Source organism: Anas acuta, chromosome 14, assembly GCF_963932015.1.
Source record: "Anas acuta chromosome 14, bAnaAcu1.1, whole genome shotgun sequence".
In the NCBI taxonomy this organism is placed as follows: domain Eukaryota; kingdom Metazoa; phylum Chordata; class Aves; order Anseriformes; family Anatidae; genus Anas; species Anas acuta.
In genome coordinates this window covers 5,579,660-5,602,113 of record NC_088992.1, presented here as the reverse complement: position 1 = coordinate 5,602,113, position 22,454 = coordinate 5,579,660, and the positions used below count along the sequence as shown (strand labels likewise).

Here is a 22,454-nt window from a genome sequence, read left to right as displayed (position 1 = left end):
CCTGGTTTGGGCAGGGAAGGTCAGGGTGCAAGCAGGAATATGCCTCACATCGGCACCTACCAGTGTGGCACGTGCTTTGATCTGGTCTAAATCGTGCTGCCTCTTGCAGGGTGCTGGAGTGGTTGTTCCTGAAACAAGCTGGAGTGGCCGCATGGCCACATCTCAGGGGTTCTCAGACTCCTCCTGCAGCAGCTTGGTTTCTCAGCCGTACCTCTGAAATAGCTCTAACGCCTCTCTCCAGACCCAAGAGCCCACTTATTTGGGGCTGAGACTAATACGCTGCTTTGTACGCCTGTGTGGAGCCCAGAATCAGTTGCTGAATCCAGAGGCTAAAAAGCCTTGATACATTAATCCACAAGAGCTGCTTTTATCCACGGGTTTAGATGGTTATTTTTCTCCGTGGCTTTCCCCTCAGGATTATTTTTGTGAGCCTGAAATGCATTTGTCTTAATTTCCAGAAATCCAGTGAGGATGATAAACCTCAGTGGCGTGTTACTGGGAGCGGAACAAAGATAAACGCCTGCTTTTGCAGCCTCTTTACCCGTGATTTGACGTGTAGAGTCGCGTTTGGCTGCCGGGTCCCTGGCTGGTATTTCCATAACAGAGCTTCAGCCTTGTTTGTCCCCTCGAGAAAAATCCTCCCTTGTCACCGTTGCAGCGTGGAGGCGCTGGCCTTGGCTGGTGACACACGTCCCCATATCACACGTGTCACCTCCACCCGGGGCCGGGGCAGCAGCAGCCGACCCCAGCTTCTCCACTGCTGTGTCTGCAGATCCGCCCGGACCCACGGTCCCGGTCCCGTGATGGATGCAGCCTCCCAGAACAATACAGCCTCCAGGAAACACGCACGTTTCTGCTCCTGGGTCTCCTGCCCTTTGTTCTGGGGTTTGTTTTCCCGGTCACCCTGCAAATGTTTTCTGGCCCGTGCAGATAGCGCCTCGCAGCGCCGCCGACCTTCACCTCCGAACCGCCGCAGGTTGCGGGGTGGGTTGTGGGAACAGGCTGTTGTTTTAGGACGAAAAGTGTTGAAACGAACTTGAAATGAAAATGCCAGCATGTAAATAACCCCCTGTTTTTCACAAGAGGGGTGGAGATCCTCTTCCGCCGAGAAGATTGTTTGGATGAAAGCCAGCGTGTATAAAAAAAAAAAAGCAAATAGCCCAGCAGTTAACGCTTTGTGCAAACACCAGCAGGGGCAGAAGCACCAGGAGAGCAGGGGGGACGAGGCACAGGGTCTTGCATTTTCCAGTGTGCTTTGGCTCTGTGGTGGCTTGGGCTAACACCGGCCTCAAAGGAGGGCTCCTAGGAGTCCGTCAGGGCATTAAAAGGGAAAAAAGGAGACACACAGATAAAGGATGGTGACACCTGAGGTGCTGACAGTACGCCTGGGGAATATTCCAGGTGGTTTCTAAAACACGGGGCAGGACAGGCTTGAGGCTGACCGATCTAACGCTGTTTAACTTTTGTTTTCAGACAGATGCGCAGTACACAGCTGGAGTGGCAGAAAATATCAAAAACTTGTAAGCATTTCTGAATGACTACGCTGGTATGGTCTGTGCCTGCTGTGGGGCAGCTCCTTTAAGGAGAAAACACGCTTTTTGCAACCCTTTTGTATCGCTGTTGTTGTTTGCTTTGTTTTCTGTTCTGGCCTGCCTTTGCTTTTGCTGCTTCCAGTTCTGCTTGTTCCAAAATGTGTCCCATATGTAGCTTCCAGTAGGCTGCTTTGTGCGTGCAGTATTTAACACACATGGCCGTGCCATTCCGTTTTTGCTCTTTCTGTGCTGTGGCGTCACGAGAAGATGGATTATTTAGATTTACAATAATCCTGGCAATTGTTTCCGTGCCTTGTGCAGCCCTCTACCTGCTCTGCGGAGTCAGAGCAACTGGGCAGCGTGGCAAGCACGCCCAAATGCTAGCGCCTTAGTTTGCTTTCAAAAATCCATGCTTGGTTTTGCTTCCCGCTCCAGCCTGTTTGTTTTTCCCATGCGCTAGGCGACAGTAACATTTTTCCCTCCCGCTAGCTGCGATTCACATCCCAGAGCCTTCAGTGGCTTTTGCAGCGCCGTGGTTGCTTCGTCTGGGGCTGCTCGGGCAGCAGCCGGCGGTGAAGCATTAACCGTGAGCCAGGCCAGGCCTTGCCAGCATCAGAGCTCAGAGGCAGAAGAAAAAACGGGGAGCAAAGAGGCTCTGCCCGCAGTCCAGCTCCTGCGATTGCGTGTTTCCAAAGGCTCGCAGGAACCATAGCACAAGAAGGAGGCTCCGAAGGGCAGCGCATCCGACCAGCGCCCGTCCCCGAGCCAATGATGGGCGAGGGGCTGGGACAAGCCAAGGGTTGTGTGCTGGGCACCGGGAGCAGAGCTGAAACAGAGCCCTCCATCTTGCTGTGCAGAGGCTGGCAGAGCTCCCTCCTCCTGCCTGCTGGCTGCGGGACGCACTTAGCGGGGATAATGGGCTGATTGTCTGCGGCAGCCTGATGAAATTACCGGGCGCCCGCTGCAGCAAGTGCTCTGCGGAGATGGCCTGCGACTTTAATTGGCTTAATGATTTTATTTCTCTCCCCACCCCTGTTGGCTTACATGATTTTTCGTCCAAATGGAAGCGAGGTGGTGTGGGGACAGGGTGGGCCGAGCTCACGTTGCAGGAGGGGGGAAAGCAGCCGCTGTCTCGCTGCAGGTTTTGTCCGCTTCTGCTTCGCCACTGCATGAGGAGGGGAAGGTTCGGAAATAGTTGGAAGTCTTGCCAGTTCCAGGAGGGAATAAGGAAGGGAAAAATAAGTGAGAAGTTTTTGGCATTCTCGCTGCTTTGTCTCCCTCTGCCACATCTCCCATCCTCCAGGCTCTGCACAAACAAAGGAAATCAACCTTGCACCAAATGTTCTCAAAAAGGGCAGTATAAAAATAACTGGTTTTCCTGCTTATCTCTGGCAGTTGCAGTAATCTCTGGGTAGTGCTTGCAGCTCTTGTGTAGGTACATATTTTTCAGACAAATGAGATTGTTGTTGTTGTTGTTGTTTGGGTTTGACCCTTTAAAGGCTTCTTAACCACATTACAGGGAAAATATATGCTGATTTGCCTAGGTAGAACTCGCGCTGGCCATCCTAACTACAGCACAGCGCGGTGCTTTAAGTAACTTATCAGAAAGGCATAACATAATCTCTGCAAAATGGCTTTTAATTACTAACACACTCAGAAAATCTCTAAGTGCCGGTAATGTCAGCAAGTCCTTCCTTTGGTGTGCCAGTCTGACGGGCCCTTTAATCCTGTAGAGGGGACTCGGTGCATGTGGCTTCTCTCTAAGGCTGCCCCGTGTTTTCATAAGTGCCACAAATACCAGGCAGTGCCTCTGGGACAAGCTGTGGGCTGCTTGGGCAGATCTTTGGGCTGGTTTCTCGGTGTTCCCACTTCTCCTGTCCTTTATCTCGACTGTCCTGGGTGCTGGTACAGACCGCACCATGTCTGTGTGGCCATCCTTTAGGAACGTGCTGGGACTCTGCCACCCACTTCTCTGCAGCCCCTGTTGACCTCTCCAGTGGTGCATTGCTTTCTCAGCACACCAGCCTTGTGGCACTGCAGAAAGCACTGAGAAGTTCAGGGAATCGGGGAAAATGGTTTCTCCACCAGTACCAAAAGTCATTCCCTCCTGCTGGCATCTGGGGCAGGCGGTGCACTTATGGGTCACCTGCAAAAATGATTTGTGTCACCAGCCCGGCGTGCCACCAGCAGTCAGTGTGTGTGCCAGGGATGCTAGGGGAGCACATGGACTGCCAGAGACCATGGGAGGGAGCGAGCAGCTTTAAATCTTGGTGACAGTCCCCGCTGCTGTCCTTCGGTGAGGGTGGAGGTGCATTGGCTGCTGGGGAGGTTGTTCTTAGAGGCTGCATTTTGTGTTTGGTTCTGCGGCTCGGTGTTTACCCAGCGAATTGCTCAATGAAATGGTATGTCAAGTGTGGAGGTGTTCATTCTCTGCTGCCTTTCTCCCTCAGATTCCCAAAGGAAATACACTCAGGTCTCCTGGAGGTAATTTCCCCCTCTCCGCATTTCTATCCTGATTTCTCACACCTGCGAGAATCCTTTGGGGACCCCAAGGAAAGAGTCAGGTAAGAATCAATGCACTTAGGAGCAAGCACACCCTGAATTAAATCTTCCCTTTAGACTCCAGCAGGAAAAGCTCTTCTGCAGGTCCAGGCGAGGCCGCAAAACTGGCTTTATCCAGGGGGAAGGACATGGTGTGGGGGGATACGAGCTGGTGGCAGCCTTGCAGTGCTCACCTTGAGCTGCAATGTTTTCCATCATGGGGTGGCCTTAACCCACAGCATACTCATTTTGGAAGTCCTTGGGTTGTGCAGCAGCTCAGAGTGGGTCATTTAGAGTCCAAAAGGAGTGACTGCGTGCCACCCGCTCCTCCCAGCTGCCACCAGGCCTCCGTCAGCTTCCCTTTGCCTTTGTCTGTTGCAGGTGGAGGACCAAGCAGAACCTTGACTACTGCTTTTTAATGATGTACGCCCAGTCCAAAGGCATATATTACGTGCAGGTAGGTTTGGTGCTGGGGGCAGCGAGGAGGTGGGTGTACGTGTGCGTACTGCAGCTTGCACCCAGCTGAAGAAGTGCGTGTCCTGGTGTGTGATGGGGCTGAGCTCACAGTAAAAGCTGGCCTTTGTGTCAGGCCCTACATCCCTGTGCACATTTTACATTGAATCACACACTTTTTATTTTTAAAAGTTAATCTTGCATTTTTTTTCATGCTTCTTGGTGATTCAGCCATTCCTGTGCGTGGCAGGGCTGAGCATGCCAACCCCAGAGGCTGCTTTCCTATGGGAGCGAGGCCCTGGCCAGTGTGTGGCTGTGGAGGGGTGAGTCCTCCTGGGGCCTGCACATGCATGGTGTCACGGTTTGTGGAGGATCATCTAACCTGAACCTCTTCCAGCATTCATTCCTGCCATCCATCCCTCCAGCTGATGGGAATAGGTACTGCCGGACGCTGCTGTGTGTGAAGCATGGCTTGGCAGACGTGGCTGCTGAGTTTTGTGATGGCCAGATGGTTTTCTAAGATGCTTCACACTTGGAGACCTTTCCCCTAGGGAGGGCAGGAGTCCTTGTTTTTGTTTACCTGTTACACTGGGTGAGGATCTGCTTGGAGAGCCTTCCAAAATAAACTCCAAAATAGGTCTGCCAAGGCTTTCCTCCACTCTACAGCACGACTGCTCTGCAGAGAGGCTCTTACTGGAGCCTGGACGTGTCATTGGCACTCAGTGTCCCTTCCTCTTGCAGCTGGAGGACGATATCGTGGCCAAACCAAACTATCTCAGCACGATGAAGAACTTTGCCTTGCAGCAGCCCTCCGAGGAGTGGATGATCCTGGAGTTCTCTCAGCTGGGGTTTATCGGTAACGTCTCCCCCGCGCCCCCATCCCAGCAGGCACAAACTCCTGCTGGCTCCTGGAAGCAGTTAAGCTCCTGGTCCAACACGTCGTCCCCGTGAGATGGTCACATACTTGGACTCAGTTCCCCCTTGTTTTTGCAACAACACTTATTTTTGCACAGCTGATGCTGCTGATGCTCACTTTTAACAAAAATAAACCTGGTCGGTGGCCCACCAGACAGCCTGACAGCTTCGACGTGAGCAGTAGCTTTTAGGCTGGATGGGATCTAGTGTTGCCTAACAGTGTACAAAAGGAAGTTTACATCAGCTCTGAACTATTTTGGGAACAGCAGTACATGGTTGCAGTAGCAGCTTGATCTGTTATTCTCAATACTGGTTTGACTGGCTTAAAACTTCCAGTTTTTGGGGCAGGAAATGGTCTGTCCTACAGCTGGCTGGATGTTTTTCAACCTTATTTCTCTCTGCTGAATGGAAGAGTTTTAGACCTTTTGGTACTGCTGTGACCTATGAGGCACTCATGCTTTCTAGTTCTGCCATGAATACTAAATCCAGAGCTGTATTAGCAATGCCAGCAGTACTGGTACATAAAACAGAGCTGCATGTTATTTCGTTTACGTAGAGAGACAGACACATCTGACCTCCACAGCCCAGTCTCCCAAGTTTTTTCTTCCCAGCTCTCATTCTTGACTGTCTCCTGCAACAGCTGCTCTCTCTTCTCCCTTTTCTGTGCTGTAGGAAAAATGTTCAAGTCTCTGGATCTGAGCTTGATCGTGGAGTTCATACTGATGTTCTATAAGGACAAACCCATCGACTGGCTGCTGGATCACATCCTTTGGGTGAAAGTCTGCAACCCTGAGAAGGACGCAGTACGTAAATAGCCTCCATTAAGGAGAAAGCTCCTTTTGTGCGTGGGCAAGCATACCCTTGCTCTGTCCCTCCAGAGGTCATTTCTGCGAGCGCTGGAGCTAGCTGGCTTTGCACCGAGCCTTGCTGCTCTTGTGGGCATCCTTCCGGATTGTGTAGGTCCCAGGAATTCAGCTCTGTGTGATCTGCAGCTGTCAGAAAAGGCGTTATTTCTCCGGCTGAGCACCCACAGGCTGCTCCAGCGGTCCTGCAGCAGAGCAGCCGTCCCGGCGCGCTGTACCCCAAAATAACCCTTGGCTCAGAGCTCACATACCATACCTGCCAGGAGCACGCGCGGGCTGCCCTCAGCTGACCCGCAGCCACCCGCCCTGCTTCCTGGAGGCACAGTGCTCGCAGGCATCTCGCCTGGGCTCCTGCTGGGGTGTGGAGCGGTGAAACTGGACCTGCTCCGTGCTCTGCTGCTGGTGGAGCAGGGTCTGTGTGACACCTTGCGGATGGCAGCAGGAGAAACCCCTGCACCCGGGGGTGTTTGAAGCCAGAGCAGCAGCAGCGGGGGATGAAACCGAGTGGGAAGGGCAGAGGAGGAGTGAGAGCGAGCACGAGTGAGATGAGCTCACTGCCAGCTCCCTCCCGTCTCCTCCCTGAGCATACTGTGTTCACTCATGCACTGGTTGCGTTCTCCCCGACAGAGAGTGAGCAGCTGAGTCGCAGTGGCCCAGAATAGTTTCGCTGCTTGGAGCCAGCAGCGTGGGAGGGACCTGCTGGCCACCAGGGAGCTGCTGGCACATGCCAGGGCAAGCGGTGGCTCCTGGGACAATACCGCATTTGTGCAGGAGGGTGGCAGGGCACCCTCAGGGCTCAGGTCTGGCAGAGCAGTCTCCAGGCATCTCTGGTGGCCCCCAGTGTCCCCAGAGCCACAGGCAGGGTGCTAGGATGGAGCTGGGAACAGTGCTGCTCCCTCTGCACCCCCCCAAAAGCCCCCAGCCCGAGCACTGGTTAAATGCAGGTCCTGCCTCACGGCCAGGTCTGTTCAGCTCCAGCCTGGCAAAGTCCTTGTGAGGTTTTCCCAGGGGCACCTGCAAGCCTCTTAAATGTGTTGCCTTTTTAAAAATTAACCTACTTTCCGTGTGGATTTCTGGCTCCTTTTCCCCACTGTTTGCATGATTAACTCTGCACCGCGCCCTTTCAAACACGACTTTCACTCCTAAGTCCTGTTGTGCAGAACCAAGTCGGTAGCGGTGAGGATTTGTCTTTTTGATTGAAAGTTTGTTTGACCTGAGCTTTCCCTAAGTGCTTTGTCTGCTCTGGATGTAGCCTGCTCTTTCTTTTGTTCCCTAATTTTAGATTTACCTGGGGTAGAGCCGTGTGAAAGGATGACCTTGTTACCACCAGCTGGGCCATTCTCTCTCCCAGCTCCACTGGGGACAAAGTAGCTGTCAGCAAATGCTTCTTTAGCAGAAGGAGTAAAAGGGAGGAGGAGAGATCGGGGGTGTCGTAGCCCCCTCCTCTCCCTTTCCCCCTTCCCTGCCCACCCAGGGATGAGACCTGACGGCTGCTCTGTGGGGTGACGTTTGTTATCACTGGCAATGAGCAGGGTCTCTCCTGTGAGCAGGGCTGGGTTTCATTTTCTAAAGTAACGTGAGCTGATTAGGGGATTATCTGCTGGCAGCTCGCAGGGGTGTGCTCGAGTTTACCCGGCTCTGGGGTGTTGCTTGGTGTCACCCCCTCCCCACCATGCCCAGCAGTGCCAGGCAGGTGAGATGGGGAAGGGGGGAAAAAAATCACCTCCATAGAAACCCCGTGCCCCCTGCTGCCATTCCCCTCGCTGTGGCTCTGCTCCACACTCTCAGGGCTTTTCCCTTTTGTCCTTTATTCCCTCTCCATCACCGCTCTCCCTGTGCCCCACAGAGAGCTGCTGGCCGCAGCAGAGCTGCCTGTCCGGGTTCATTTGCCTGGTGGGATGGGTGTGAAACAGCCAAGGGGTCTCAGCGCCCAGCAAAACCTGCCAACAAACTGAAAGCTGCCCAGCTGAGGAGAGACTGCAGCTGCTGCCTGTTAGGCTCTAAATACCCCAGCTTAGGCTCTAAGTATCCCGGTACTTACTGTCACTTCAGAGATCCCGAGCTCTGAGTCATAGGGAAAGGCTTTCCAGATAAGCCAAGGACAAAAGAAACTAAATTCTCTGGCTGTCCCTACCTCGCAGAGCCCAGAGATTTGCTCGTCGCTTGCCAAGATGTGCTTGGCGAGGAGATATTTGGCACTTGGGCCTGTGAACCCCAGCGATGACCAGCTGAGAGCCAAGGACAGGCTCCTCCAGAGCGTAATTAAAAGCCCCGGGGCCAAATTAAAGCCAAAATAACACAGGGAGCTATGCAGAGGGAGGGTGGGGTTCATCATCACACCTCTTTTCCCTGAGGTTTGGTCGTGTTCCCCTCCCTTTCTCTGGCAGTGCTGGAGGCTGGAGCATGGGGAGGTTGACACGGGGGCACCGGGGGATTTTTCCCGTTTCAGAAACACTGTGACAGGCAGAAGGCAAACCTGAGGATCCGCTTCAAGCCCTCGCTCTTCCAGCACGTGGGAACCCACTCCTCCCTGGCTGGAAAGATCCAGAAGCTGAAGGTGGGTACCAGATGCTGCGAAATCACCTTTCCAACCCACCTGCGGCCTTTCTGCTGGGCCTGGCCTGTGGGCACCGGGGCTGCCTGAGGACATCAGGGACAGCACCGTGGTTTGTGGCTTTCTGTGCAGTAATTGTATTTTATCCCGAATCACAGGGAGCTCATCTAGCTCCTACTTCTCAGGCACAGCGAGCTTTTAAACCTTGGTGTGCTCCTGCCCTTCAGGGCGAGGAGGCACCAGCTCCTCGCCTGCTTCTCTGGTACCATCAATAGAGACATCACCTCAGCTGCTGCAAACAAATAATATTTTAAGGCCCTTAATAAAGCTGCCCTCTCTTTTGCTGTCCCTCACTTGGCAGAGAGCAGTTGGGATGTAGGCTTCTGTGAAATTTTAGAGTTGTGTGTGAGCTCCTGGCCAAGAAGCAGGGACTGCATTGGGAGACAGGCAGCGTTGGGAGGATCGTGCTGCAGGCAGAGCACGAGCGTGTGTGTGTAGTTCCTCATGGCTGAGAGCAGCATATGACCCATTTCTGCCCTTTTGCTTTGTGTCCATCAAGGACAAAGACTTTGGCAAGCAAGCCCTGCGGAAAGAGCACGTCAACCCTCCTGCAGAGGTGAGCACCAGCCTGAAAACCTACCAGCACTTCACCTTGGAGAAGGCTTACCTGCAGGAGGACTTCTTCTGGGCCTTCACACCCACTGCCGGAGACTTCATCCGATTCAGATTCTTCAAACCACTCCGCATTGAAAGGCCAGTGTCTGGGGGGGCAGGGAGCATACTCCCTGATACTGAGATACTTCCCGTGTGTTCTTCCAAATTTCTTGTCCATCCCTGGTACGGGTCGGTTCCCTGGGAGGAGGGCACGGTGCTCTGCCAGGGGAGGCAACTCCACCCTTCCTGGTGGGTCCACAGCTGCCAGACCTCTTTGCTTTCTTGCACTTTGAAGCAATCCACAGTTTGCTAATCTGGCACAGAAGCTCTCCTTCCCAAGCAGGCACTCGTGGGCTTTCTGGGAGGGTGCCTGTTCGGTTGGGATGTTTGATGGCTCGCCCAAGGTGAAAGATGTCATGTCCCTGTGCTCAGTGTGGTGTTCCATGGCTTTTGTCTCTGCCACAGGTTCTTCTTCCGCAGTGGGAACATCGAGCACCCAGAAGACAAACTCTTCAATACGACTGTGGAGGTTCTGCCGTTTGACGTAAGTGTTTTATTGAGAACGGAGGCGGGGGTGGAGTGGGAAGGAAAAGAGGTTTGAGAGAAGGAAACTGCTGAATGCTGTCAGGAAAACCTTCCCAAGAGTGCCTTCAGAAGGTGCTGGCGTCCTGATGGGGGTCACCCCTGGTTTGATGCCACCTCGGGAGCTGGGATGGGGTTGCCTCCGGAGGAGCTGTCCCTGCCTGCAGAGGGGTGCCCAGATGGGTGGGATGGCTGCAGAAGAAAGAACAGAGGTCAGGATGGTGCAGCTGCAGCAGCAGCAAACATCCTCTTGCTTTGGGGAGTGGGTTGCATGGTGTCAGCTGAGGGGCCGAGGTGCCATGGGATGCTGTGACCTCAAAAAAGTGTTGCAAGGACAGCTCTGGGGTTCCTGCTGTTGCTTGGTGCTTTGGGGTGTCTCTTGCCTCCAGCCCTGAGCAGAGCGCTCCTCTCCATCCCACAGAGCCTGCAGTCGGACAAGGAAACCTTGCAGGAGGGAAGAGGTGCAGCCGTCAAATACCGCAGGACGTCGGATGGCTACATCCAGATAGGTACAGCAGGTGGCGGGGTGGAGAACGTGCATCCCCTGTGCTCATCTTCCAGTGGTTCAAGGCCACTATTTGTTTAGAAAATGATACCAGCATTGAGCATAATGTCTGCGAAATTATCTCAACTGCACTTTATTGACAACCACACTTGGTTTCAGCCTCTCCCTCTCATCTGGGCCCTGTGCTGGGCACAGAGGGGCCGTAGTGTCCATTTGTGGTCTCCTTGGCATTCGGGTCCACCAGCCCCACCTCACTCCTGTGCTCTCCCACCAGGCTCCTTCTCCAAGGGCGTTGCAGAAGGCGAAGTGGACCCGTCCTTCGGGCCGCTGGAGGCGATCCGGCTGTCCATCCAGACTGACTCCCCGGTGTGGATCATCTTGAGCGAGGTACGGGGCTGCTCCTGCCTGAGCATTCGGTCTGGGGAGCTCTCAGTGCATCCACCCCAGCCCCACCTTCTCCAGCATCCATTGTGCACTACCTCACATGGATACCGTGTTTCAGTTGCACAAATGTGATTTTTGCCTTCCCTCTCCTTGCAGATTTTTATCAAAAAAGCAGAGTGAAGTGGGCATGATGAAGGATGGACACGTGTAGAGCCCGGGTCCTTCTCCCTCCCTTCCCTCTCCCTCCTCCCCAAGTCGGCCGTGGGTGTGCAGCGCCTCGCCGCCTGCTCCTGCCGAGACGTGGGGACCGCGATGCCAGCGAGACACGCGCCTGGCTGCCGGGAGGAGCCGCACTCTGACACGCGGGTGCTGGATGGCCCTCGACACCCCGGCTTCGAGGCCAGCACCAGTGCATGGTGCTGCAGGGCCAGGACAGACCTTCCTCTGGAAGAAGAGCAAAAGCAAAAACCAAGCTCTGCTGCGAAGGGTTGGCTTTGCTCTCCTGGGCAAGCCCCAGGTGCTCACCGCTCCTCCTGTGGGTGCATCGCCAATGTGCGTGGTGCTGCAGTCCCACCAACACGCGGGGCCGTTTGGTGTCAGGATGAGCTTTAGCAGGCACGGAGACTAAACGCACCTTCAGCCCAGGAAAGGGGGCTGCTGGTGGCTGTATCTGGGGAGAAAGGGGGCCTGGAACAGTTTAGTCCTGCCCCTGCTTTGCAGGCTGATGCACAGGGTGCAGGATCACCAGGATGGAAACAGCCAGGGACTGACGTCTGCATCGCCTTGGCACAGGCACTGGTCCTGGCCACAGCTGAGGATTACATGAGGGTGAGGGCTGACCCTCCTGTGGTGGAGGAACGAAGCTGAAAGGGGGTTGGAACTATGAGTATGGCAGGGAAAAAAAATATATACGCCACACTGTGCCTGCCAGCATTGAACACAGCCCCTTAACTCATGGTGAAGTCTCCAGTGTCTTCATGCCTTGAGATTGAGTGCAGAAAACAGCTTTTTAAATAACTATTTCAGTTATTGATTGGTGTGATTTTTTTGAGGAAAAAAAAAAAAAAACAGAAGTAGCCCAGTTCAAAAATAGTAGGGATTAGTGTAAATCCCAATGTCTCTTCAGCTATACACTGGAATGCATTATACTACTTTAATGTGCTGTATTTTTTATTATTGGATACATTTGATTTTTCAAGTACATCTCTCTATATAAATATATAAAATAATGTGCACTGTAATAAAAGCAAAATTTAAACCTTTGGTGCAGTGGTCAGAGTCACTTGCAGGGGGAGGCGCTGTGCTCGTGTCCTGTCCAGGACCAGGGCCTGGCAAGGCAAGATCATTCAAGTCAGGGGCAAGCCCTTTAGATTAAAGTAAGGCTTTTTTCCCCTCAGTTGTGGTGAGGTTTTAGACAAGTTTGCACACACTTTCAAATTAGTTTTATTCACAGTAGCTTTTCCCATGCAGCCCCATGCCCATAAACCTCTGATGTTCTCACACCCAGTCCCCCCCTCAAGCAAGTTTGACAGTCACAAACGATTTCTGTGGAGAAAAGGCATTTATTTATTCTTTCTATCTCCGTGGCGTGACACGCTCTGACAGGGATGCCCACAGCAGTGGTGAGGAACGATGACAGCGTGCAGGCCATTTCATGAATTAAAGACATTTCAAGGTACAGAGCAGGTTGGGGTGCCCAGGGGAGCTGAGGCCTCGCTCACCAGGCGTTGAGGAGTCGGAGGGGCCACGCCAGCGCCCACGGGGAGGACGGGAGCAGCAAGAAGTGTGCCAGGAGCCCGGCCACTGCCAGGCCCACCAGGAGCCACAGCAGCCGGGCACTGGCATACAGCGGCCCCAACCTGTGTGGGGAAACATCCCCATTAGCCCCAGCAGGATGGGTTTGGGCACCACGGGGCAGCACCTGAGGGGATGAGCAGCCCACACAGGGGTGGTGGTGGTATGGGGAATGCACGGGGTTGGGTTTGGGTGCTTGCAGCCCCATCTGGGTACTCACCGTCCCTGCGCGGCCTGCGCGTAGCCATGGAAGTAGCGGAAGCGGGTGTAGAGGTACAGCACCCCACAGGCTGCCGCCATCCCTGCAGGGACACCAGGGATGGAACTGCCCCAAAATGTTCATGGAACACAGTAGGCTGGGACTTGGGCACCAGGAGTTCAAACAGGGTTTCTTCCTTCACTTTCTGTGAGGGACACGCTGCCCCATCCACACACAGCCCAAGTGCTTTCTCCTTGCCTCTGGACTCAGGTTTCCAGTGCTCACCTCAATCCTTCCTCATGCTTTTGCTGCAGGTGAACCCCCTGCACCCACCCCACGTCACTGAGAGGCTGGGTTTTGGTTATTTACTGACAGGGCAACTCATTAGGAAGCTGCAGCTGCTGAAACCGAGCAGCGCACCACTCCTGGCCCTGGCCTGACTTTTCCAAGGAAAACACCGCAGGGCTTGGCTGGGCCCTAGCAAAGGAGCAGGGGCTGCTGCTGCCACCACAGGAACATCTCCACCAAATAGCACGCTGGAGGCAGAGCACTCCACAGTCCATACCACTGAATCCCTTCAGGGCAAGGGGGGAGCTTTGCTTTCCCTGAGCAACTGCCTCTTGGTACAGAGAGGGCACCTCTGAGTCACACTGGGATTTATATTGGGATTTGTCCATCTGCACATTCTTTTTTTGTTTGGTTGGTTGTTTCATTTCCCCTTACCTTGATGGAAGAAGATCCCAGCAACCCAGAGGAGCGAGATGAAGATCGGGAAGTACTCGGAGCAATTCACCCTGTGAGAAGTGGAGGGGAGTTAACCCGGCACCTGCACACATCAGAGACGGAGGTGAGCTTCACGTACACACCAGAGCAGGCTGAAGGAGAGGTCCCGGGCACCATGGTGCTGTTCCAGGAGAAGGGCACAGCTGGGGCCATGCAGACACTCGCTGCCTCTCCTGGAGGAGAAGCCAGGCAAGAAGGGACTGCCGGGTGCTGGGAGCTGCTGCTGTGAGAGACGATGCCTTTCTGCTTCTTAATTTTTTTTCTACTTTCTACAATGCCCTAAGCAATCTAATCTTAAATTTGGCCAAGAAGTCACTGAGTCTCAGGGAATGGAGCCAGACTGGGAGCTGGAAAGTCTGAAGAAACCTACACTGCAAATGTAGTTAGAGCCTGAGCAAGAGGAGGCTGCCAGGTTTCCATAAGTAATAAATCAATACCTCCCACACACACACTTTTTTTTTGGAAGATATAAAAACAAATTATCCATTTGCATCCTTTTCCACAGGGAAAAGAATGGAGGAAAAAAAAATGAAGAAATACACTAGGAAGAAATACCTTCTCCAGCCCCAGTTCTGAGGTCACCTCCACCACAGACTGTAATGGAGCTTCTCAGCATTCCTTTAAAAGCCACACCGGCGGCTACCCAGCTAGAAGAGACTGATGCCTCCCACACAGGTTGGCCTTTCAGTGCATCACAAAAGGCCCAAGCGAGTGTTTTTGCCACTCCACAAATGTTTCCTGCCTGCTGGCAGGGAAATGCATCAGCTTTGTTCAGAATTTACCGCCGTGCTCAAACTATCATTGAAAGCCACTCCAGCCAATTCCTTTCAGCTGCTTACGAAACAGCACGACTGAGATGAAAGATGGGAGCTGGTGCTTGCTGGAAGCTGAAGGGATCTGTAAACGTTTCCAGTTTAGCCCCAGCATTTCTCACTCCATAGAAACAGAGGAAAAAGAAACAGCCCTCAGCATGGGCCCAGGAGTGCTGACTTTCACAGTACAAGGACTTAAAGAAAAAATAGTAAGAAAAGAAAAAAAAAAAAGTCCTCATAGCTGGTTCTGCCAGCAGGATCCTTTGCTTCAATTCAACAGCAAAAACATGCAAGTAAACATCAGGTTATTAATACAGCTTCAGCTATTCTCATTTTGGAGCCAACATTAATATTAAACTTAATGATTGTAATGCATTGATGCTCAACACCTCTTCCATACAGCCATTAATTTTTAATTTGGCTGCCTCTCATGAGAGCAGAATGAGGATTGTCATGGACAGAAACACTCCAGCCGAAGTGCTGAAAACAAAAACCAGCCCAAGCAAGGCACTTGCTCGCTGCTTTGGCTGTCATAATTCTACATCTGCATGCAAAGCATGAAAGAAAGTCTAGTATCAGCACAAATAAGTGAAAAAGTGACTTTGGTCTTTCCTGGTAGTCACATTTTACTCAAGTCATATCTAGATGCAGTCACCATGAACAGGTCAAAATCTTACTGAGCCCTGAAGATCCGCTCGAATTCAGGGTGACCTGCTGTCTCTGGAGGAGAGATCTTGAACTTCCGCCGAGCATAGATCACTTGCAGCGTAAAATAGGCTAAAAAAAAAAAAAAAAAGAATAACACACAAAAGGTAACAGTCTGGCAGTGTTTTGTTTAGCCAAGCTTTATCTGGTTTGGAATCAAGCAAGCGGTTAGAGGAAAATGGCCAGTACCACCGGGTTCACAGTCCGGGGCTGTCACACCTGACTGGAAATAAGAGTGCCATTACCTCCTGCTCGAACTGGATGTAAATCCAGATTTGGTTAGCCACACAGGGCGCGTGTGGCACAGAGCTGATGTGCTGGAGGGCACTTTGCATAGCATCACACCCAGCCTGGCCCTGCAGGAAGGACAGCACATCAAAAGCTCATGGACTCCCCCCCTCCAGCCCATCACAGACCTATTCTTCTTATGTTTTATCATGCACTCTGCATTTAGGACATTAGTACACCCTCAGCCAGTCTCACAGGAACATATAACACTTTCTGAGAGGCACAAGGCTTTTGTACAAGGATGGCACCCCAGCACAGAGCAGCACCCAAGCCAGGAAGCACTGGGCTATCATTAGGTCAACTAGAGATGCTCATAATTATGGCATTATAAAGCAATGGGGCAATTATTTCTTCCTCTTCATTGCTGCAGGGTAGCCCCAAAGCAGGAGGCAGTTTGAGGAGTTTAAGTACTGCCAACTACCACTGTGAGCCTGCACCAAACACAGGCCAAGGTACTACCGTGGTGTCTGCTACATCGCTCCTTTGTGCATTTGTTGGGGACGTCAAAAGTCACTTCACAATGATGAAAAGTTGTTAACATGAAGATTTGGACCATTCCACTATTTGATGGATGTTATTCTCACAGGGGCTTGTTATGTTTCATATATTATTATTTTTTTTAGGTGCACTACTACATTTTGCTTTCATGGAAATTGAGGATTTTCATATAGGAGAAAATTAAATTATAAAAACAATTACTTTGGTGGCTGAGGCAGCATGCTGCTGAGCAACTCACTTGGATTAGCAAGGTCCTGATGTAGCATACGCTAACAGGGGGGCACTGCAAAGACAGACAAGGAGTCTGCAAGGACTGTGCTGTGGACTGTCTTATTCTAAGAAAGAGGATAAAACAGAGCAGCAGGACAGAGAGAGGAAAGTAGAGACAGATGTTGCAAGATTAAGGATGAGAGATCCATGCACGCCTGCAGAAAAGCACTGGAACATATGTAGAGGAAAAGGGAATGAGAAATGTAAATAACCTGATGCTATGAGACCTGAGTATTAAACAACCTATTATCCATTTCAGGATATGCACGTTCCAGTGTCTTCCACACAGCATGCGATGGCACAGCTGGTGCTGGAGAGGAAGGCAGGAGAAACAAAGACATTTCCCCACCCCCAGATTTGGTTGCAGCATCTTGATAAAGGCTGTGGGTGAGGATATCGCTCTGCCTCTGCTCAACACCATATCCGCTCTGCAGACCAGAGAGGGCTGCAGTAGTGCACAGCCTGCTAGGCAGCGGTGGCTGGCAGAGCGCTGATAAACGATTATGGAAGTGTGATCCGTCTCGTTACCTCTTCCCATCAGACAAGCACACCTCTCCTACACAGATATTTTATGCTTTCGGGTCTTATCCCAGACTCCTCCCAGGAAATGCAGCAAGGTAAAGGTACTGCACCCCATGCAGCTCTGCCAAGGCTTAACGGAGCATTCTTCAGACCCACGAGCACTTTAGGAATTATTTTAAGCCCAAACTCTCCATCAATTCTATGCTTAACGTCTTGTTTGAGTATTTGCACCTGTAGACAAGCAATTCCTGCAAGATCCCTTATGCTTGGAGATGGACAACACATAGAATACCCAAGAGGAGTGAGAGCATTTTGGAGCATGGCTGGCTGTCTTCCAAACCTGGTGTATGGTGGAGTGCCAGGATGAAGATTCACCCTCCAAAAGCAGCAATCCTCAGAATGAGGTGCTGAAAAACCACATCGCACAAAACCTCTCAGAAGGGACTAATAGGGAAGAGCGATCAATCTGCTCTGCAGAACCCTTCAGACAGGCTTTCCATATCTCGTGTCTTCAAATTAAACCCCTGTGTGGATTCCCAAGTGGCTCCTAGGGGCTGAGCTCTCCCTTCACATTATTCCCAGTGAGGAACATCAGCAGGAGCTCCGTTCTCTATTTGATTATGTCCACAAACTTGTCTAACCTTATTATGGCTGATATCTCTATCACATTTGAATGATCCTGGCAAACAAGCTCTACGGGGACTGACAGACGGTGACATTGCATAAGCTTTATTTCCTTTGAAGCCATACTAAAAAGGGAAAAAAAGAACTAAGCCTGGCAGCAGCGTTCTGATCCCAGGCACAGCGCTCAGCCCAGGGCCAGAGCACACACTGATGGAGCGCTGCGCTCAGAGCTTTGCCAAATTGATCCTAACTAAATTAAAAAGGGGAAAATTAATTAGAAGAATGTGGAAACAGTGTGCTCTCAGAAAAAAAAATGAGGGAGGAAAAACAACAAATCGACCAGTCCTTTACTAAGCCCAGCTATTAAATTAAGTCTCCTACGTAACCTGTGACAGAAGAGCATTTGTATGTATCATGTGTGTCACTGTTCCACTTCTCTGCCTGCTCAAAATCGATCTCAGATCTGTAATCCACACACAGAATAGCCTTGCAGAAGAAGGAGGGGAAGCTATGGCACAGCTCTGCATCGAGGTGATGTTAGCACACACATTTCTTACTGCGGAGAGGAAGGAAAGGAACCCTCTTAGTTTGGAATTGCTCCCTGGCTTCCCAAGCAGAGACCATGCTACTTTGTCCAACCTAATACAGGTGGATGGTGCCCTGCTTGTTATTTGTCTGCTGACTTCACACCGATCCGTGGTTTGCATGGTGTGGAAGTGTGAAGTGCCAAGGGCTGCAACCTTTCTTAAAGTTCTCATAAAACAAATGCATTTGAGAGGAAGCTGCTATTTAGGGGTCAGCTACCGAGTAAATTGTTTGAGGAAAATTACTGATAGTTCAGAAATTGTGAACTCCTTTCTTCAAGCAGCATGTTCATGTTTTTAGATAGTGCTTGTCCCAAGAGATGTAGCACCTGACAGCTAAATCAGGCTGCTCGGAGAACCACATCCAACCCTCTGTGAGAAAAGAGGTGCAACAGCTCTAAGGTGAATGCATTCAGTAGCAAAAACAGCAGAAAAACAACCACCTTTCCACGTAGAAAGGAACAAAAGGGGGGCACCGTCCCCAGGGCAGGGTGGGCACCCCCCTCCTGCAGCCCCAGGGCTGCTTTTGCCCCCAGCTAAAGCCACGACAGGGACAGAGCCCAGCAGCACCGCTGAGATAGGAGCAGCCCGGGCTGTTACTTTCTGAGCAGGCTGAAATGGACACGTCCACTTCAACTACGAAGATTCACTCAGAGTTTCTTTGAGGATGTTCGCATCTATTTCTAACCAAAAGGGCTCGTGTTAGTTTCTGAATTACTGTGTGGCATCAGCTCGTCTTGTGATCTGCTCAGGGTATGAGCTGGACACCTAACAGTATTGCTCACAGAGAAGCAGCCCATGTGCACAGGATGCTCTTTCCACACACCTCTGATACGGGCTCACACGCTGACCTCTTCAACAGTGAGCCAGCCCACCTTTAGTTTGGGCTCCTTACCTCCAACCCACCCAAACTACAAGTTACCAAAATTCCATCACAGAATAATTCAAACATTCAATTGCTCCAATTGTTCTACGTTTAAAACTTAAGTTTTGTCTCCTTCTAGAATGCCGGCTGTGAGGTTTGCACATCGTTTTGGTCCCTAATAAATAAACTTGCTCACACATAACACTTACACCTTGAACAGCCGAGCGATTTGCATCATTTTCCCCTGCTGGACATCAGCACCTTCCATCCCACACAGCCTGCGAGCGAAACACAACCAAGTTCCACATGGTTAAGCACAATTAGCTGATACCTCACCGATCCTGAGGACATTTACCTTGCTCCAGGACTCCCAGCACTGTGACAGCGGCCAGCAGGTCTATCTCATTTCTCATGGTGCTCTCTGGAGCAGAGCAGGGATGGAGCACGAGGAGCTGGGCTGCTCGCCGCTTCCCTCTCCCACCCTCCCACTAGTGCACGCTCTACAGCGGAGCCAGCTTCTTGCCCTGCAGTGACACGTTTCCTCCACAGCCCGTTAACTCTCCCCTGGCCACAAACCTTCCCAAAGCACCCATCCGACAACCTCTGTCAGAGCCGAGTGCCCTGCGCCGAGCCATGGAGCAGCACAAGTTTTGTTGCACTCAAACCGAAATTCTTGCAATTACCGATTTCGTACCTGGGTCGCTTTATCTATTACCAGCAATTGAAAGATTATGGGAAAAATGCCAGGCCTTTTATTGCTAGTTTTAATCAGTTCTAAAGCAGCTAAATTACGTGCAAGGGTACAAAAATATTAACAAGGGTTTAAAGATTCATGACTTGGTCTGCTGCTCCTATTCCAAGTACTAGAGTTGACCACATGAAAGATTTTCTAGACTTTACCTGGAATAACTTAATTATTACTGGATTCTACATGCAGATGAGCATTCAGATGTGTAGCTTATTAAATATTAATGTAAATTTACACAGTACAGTCCTTTTCTGACTTTTTTTTTTGTAGTTTTCAGGTGTTTCTAAATTCTGCAGTACCAATATTTTTCTGGCTAAAATACAAGATAGAAGTTCTCAGTTCAGAAAGGGTGGCCAAATGGGATATAAAAATAATTACTCAAAAATATTACAATGAATTATAAATGTGAAATGTGAAGTTCAAAGAACAGCAGTATTTTATAGCCCTAAATAATCTCTTCCTGGGTGACAATGGCAAAATACACATTGGCTCAAAAAGTTATAAATGTGCTCTAAAACTCAGAATATAGATGAAAGGCTACTCTGATTTTAAATACCAGCTTTAAATTTTAAATACCACTTCAAATATCAAAAAGGAAAAAAAAAAAAAAAAAAGTTTAATTCATTATCAGCTAAGGTTTTCCCTTAATTTTAACTTTGTACTGAGAGAGGCTGTAGGCAAGGGCTGAGCTGCTGCTCTCTCTGCAGCCACAGGCTCACACAGTCTCAGCACAGAATTCGTGCACAGCACCAACAGGAGATGATCAGACCTGCTGCTTCCCCCGAGCAGGATGCTGCAAGTTCTTGCTTCTGCTTTGAATCTTCATCTCAAAACCCCACCGCGACAGCTTATCAAGTTGAAAACTTCCAAGTCAGCTTATTCGAATATACAGTTGGTACTCTTCTGGCAAAACACGTAAAATATAGCAATAGTCAATAGAAGCCCACTTCCACTTACATCATTTCAACAAACAGTTCGGGTTTTAGAAAACACTTTCATTATGGATTGATGTTAGCCTTAAGAAAAACAAATCAATAATAAAAAAGATTGGTTTCTGAGCAGAGGCTGATCCCGAGCTGCCGCTGACTCTGTAAAATCTTTGGAAAAACACATACATGCACTTAACAGGATGACAGTTTGGGAAATTTGATTTCCTCAACATTGAATTCAGCGAAGTACTTTTAATGGGACAATGAATCAGAAGTTCCTACAACTTAGCAGATCCCCGCAGGCCAGGAGCAGCCCAGCTTGGTATTATTATTATTTACCTTCTCACTTCTGCTTCTTTACAAGCTTCTGAAGTTACACGTTTCCTCCTCCCCCAAACACAACCCAAAGCTGTAAAAGAACAGGAAATACACTCAAGCAATTCAGAAAGCACCATGTGAAAATGTCTGATGGCTCTGAGCTGGAGCCTTACGCACAATGGGCATACAATGAGACACCAACCCAACTTCAATGCTTGGAGAATTGTCCTTCAACGTTTAAAGCTGACTAAAATTTTTCCTACACAGGAGGATGCTTGAAATTACTGTAACCTGTAAGATGAACACAGCCTTAGCAAGAAGCTTGTCACGCTTTTCAATTTCTTCTTTATCACTATTGCTGCATCTGTGGTTGTGGAGAGAGATTTGAGATGGTAGTTTAAAACTTGAGATTAGATATAAGCAGTTAAAAGGTACCCTTGACAAACAGGAAATACTACAGAATTTTTATTTGTATTTTTTGTAATTTGTATATTTTGTAATTTGTGTGTTTGCTGTGAGTGGCATGCTTCACTTTTAAGAGAATTGCTTTGAAATGTTTAAGTAATTCATCAAGCCATAGCTGGTTAACAAGAACACACCAACACCCTAACGCACTTCCACTGAAAGCCAACTCTTCCGGATGATGACAGAGCCACAGATTTTCACTTTGCTTCTAGCTTAGGGAGAGCTTAGGGATATGGTTTAGTGGGGACTGTTAGTGTTAGGTTAGAGGTTGGACTCGATGATCTTGAGGTCTCTTCCAACCTAGAAATTCTGTGATTCTGTAACCATCACACGTAAATGTCCAACTTAAGAGGCTCTGAAAAACCTACTTCAGACCTAGTAGGGTCTGAAAACCCTATTTCGCTGTTACTTCCCACAGCCTCTTCAATCCACCCGCTCCACGTATCAGCTTCGTGACCTTGCCAACTTTAAACCAAAATCTTTGTGTAACTTGCTGCCAGCATTTTGGTCCTTGATCAGAAATATTAACTCACGCTTGCAGTTTGTATCTCATTTCTCGGGGTGTTTTTGGTGGGTTTTGTTTTGGTTTTGTTTCGGGTTGTGTGTGCATACACACAATCTGCCTACTTCAAACATTCTCCTCTCACAAGTCTCAAGGAAACCAACTTCAAGGCCCGTTATTTTGAGGGAATCTGAGCACACTCAGAGCTCTGGGATTTTGCACATCTGAGTAGTTAACATCCCCACTTTCAAATTTAGAAACAAGAGTGAAGCAATGCTAATAACCACCACCTCCACAGTCACATTCTCTAGCTTAAGGCCTAAAGCTGCATTAAAAATATATATAAATAAAAAGACAAAGGGCCAGAAATTGTGGTTGTAGCTTAAAGCCTTGTTTTCAGACTGCCTTCTTAAGGCCTCTTTATCCAGTCCTGGACAAAATGGACTTTCTAAAACCGTAAGATTTGTTAAACAGAGTAGAAAAATCTGAGCTTCTGCAAGAGACTGACCAGAGTGGTGTGTTGGGACGAAGGGACCCATCTCGCTAGGAAAACACAGAACCCCCT

At 50.2% G+C, this 22,454-nt stretch overlaps 2 protein-coding genes across 2 annotated transcripts in view; one reads left to right on the top strand and one right to left on the bottom strand.

Annotated features, from left to right (window-relative positions):
• MGAT4B (alpha-1,3-mannosyl-glycoprotein 4-beta-N-acetylglucosaminyltransferase B) overlaps positions 1 to 12,246 on the top strand; it is a 42,926-nt gene extending 30,680 nt beyond the window's left edge. The window contains exons 5-15 of the mRNA XM_068698438.1: positions 1,474 to 1,520; positions 3,983 to 4,096; positions 4,455 to 4,530; positions 5,268 to 5,382; positions 6,114 to 6,244; positions 8,754 to 8,861; positions 9,418 to 9,611; positions 9,978 to 10,056; positions 10,516 to 10,603; positions 10,874 to 10,986; positions 11,140 to 12,246. Coding sequence (XP_068554539.1) covers positions 1,474 to 1,520; positions 3,983 to 4,096; positions 4,455 to 4,530; positions 5,268 to 5,382; positions 6,114 to 6,244; positions 8,754 to 8,861; positions 9,418 to 9,611; positions 9,978 to 10,056; positions 10,516 to 10,603; positions 10,874 to 10,986; positions 11,140 to 11,163 — 1,089 coding nt within the window. The 3' untranslated portion in view covers positions 11,164 to 12,246. The remainder of the gene's footprint in view (positions 1 to 1,473; positions 1,521 to 3,982; positions 4,097 to 4,454; positions 4,531 to 5,267; positions 5,383 to 6,113; positions 6,245 to 8,753; positions 8,862 to 9,417; positions 9,612 to 9,977; positions 10,057 to 10,515; positions 10,604 to 10,873; positions 10,987 to 11,139) is intronic.
• A 203-nt stretch (positions 12,247 to 12,449) lies between these two features.
• Positions 12,450 to 22,356, bottom strand: LTC4S (leukotriene C4 synthase). The gene is made up of 5 exons (XM_068698440.1): positions 19,283 to 22,356; positions 15,249 to 15,348; positions 13,700 to 13,770; positions 12,998 to 13,079; positions 12,450 to 12,842 (listed from the first exon to the last, which is right to left on the bottom strand). Exons 1-5 carry the CDS (start codon positions 19,338 to 19,340, stop codon positions 12,701 to 12,703), a joined length of 453 nt encoding a protein of 150 aa, XP_068554541.1. The 5' UTR covers positions 19,341 to 22,356; the 3' UTR covers positions 12,450 to 12,700.
• Between the last annotated feature and the right edge of the window lie 98 nt (positions 22,357 to 22,454).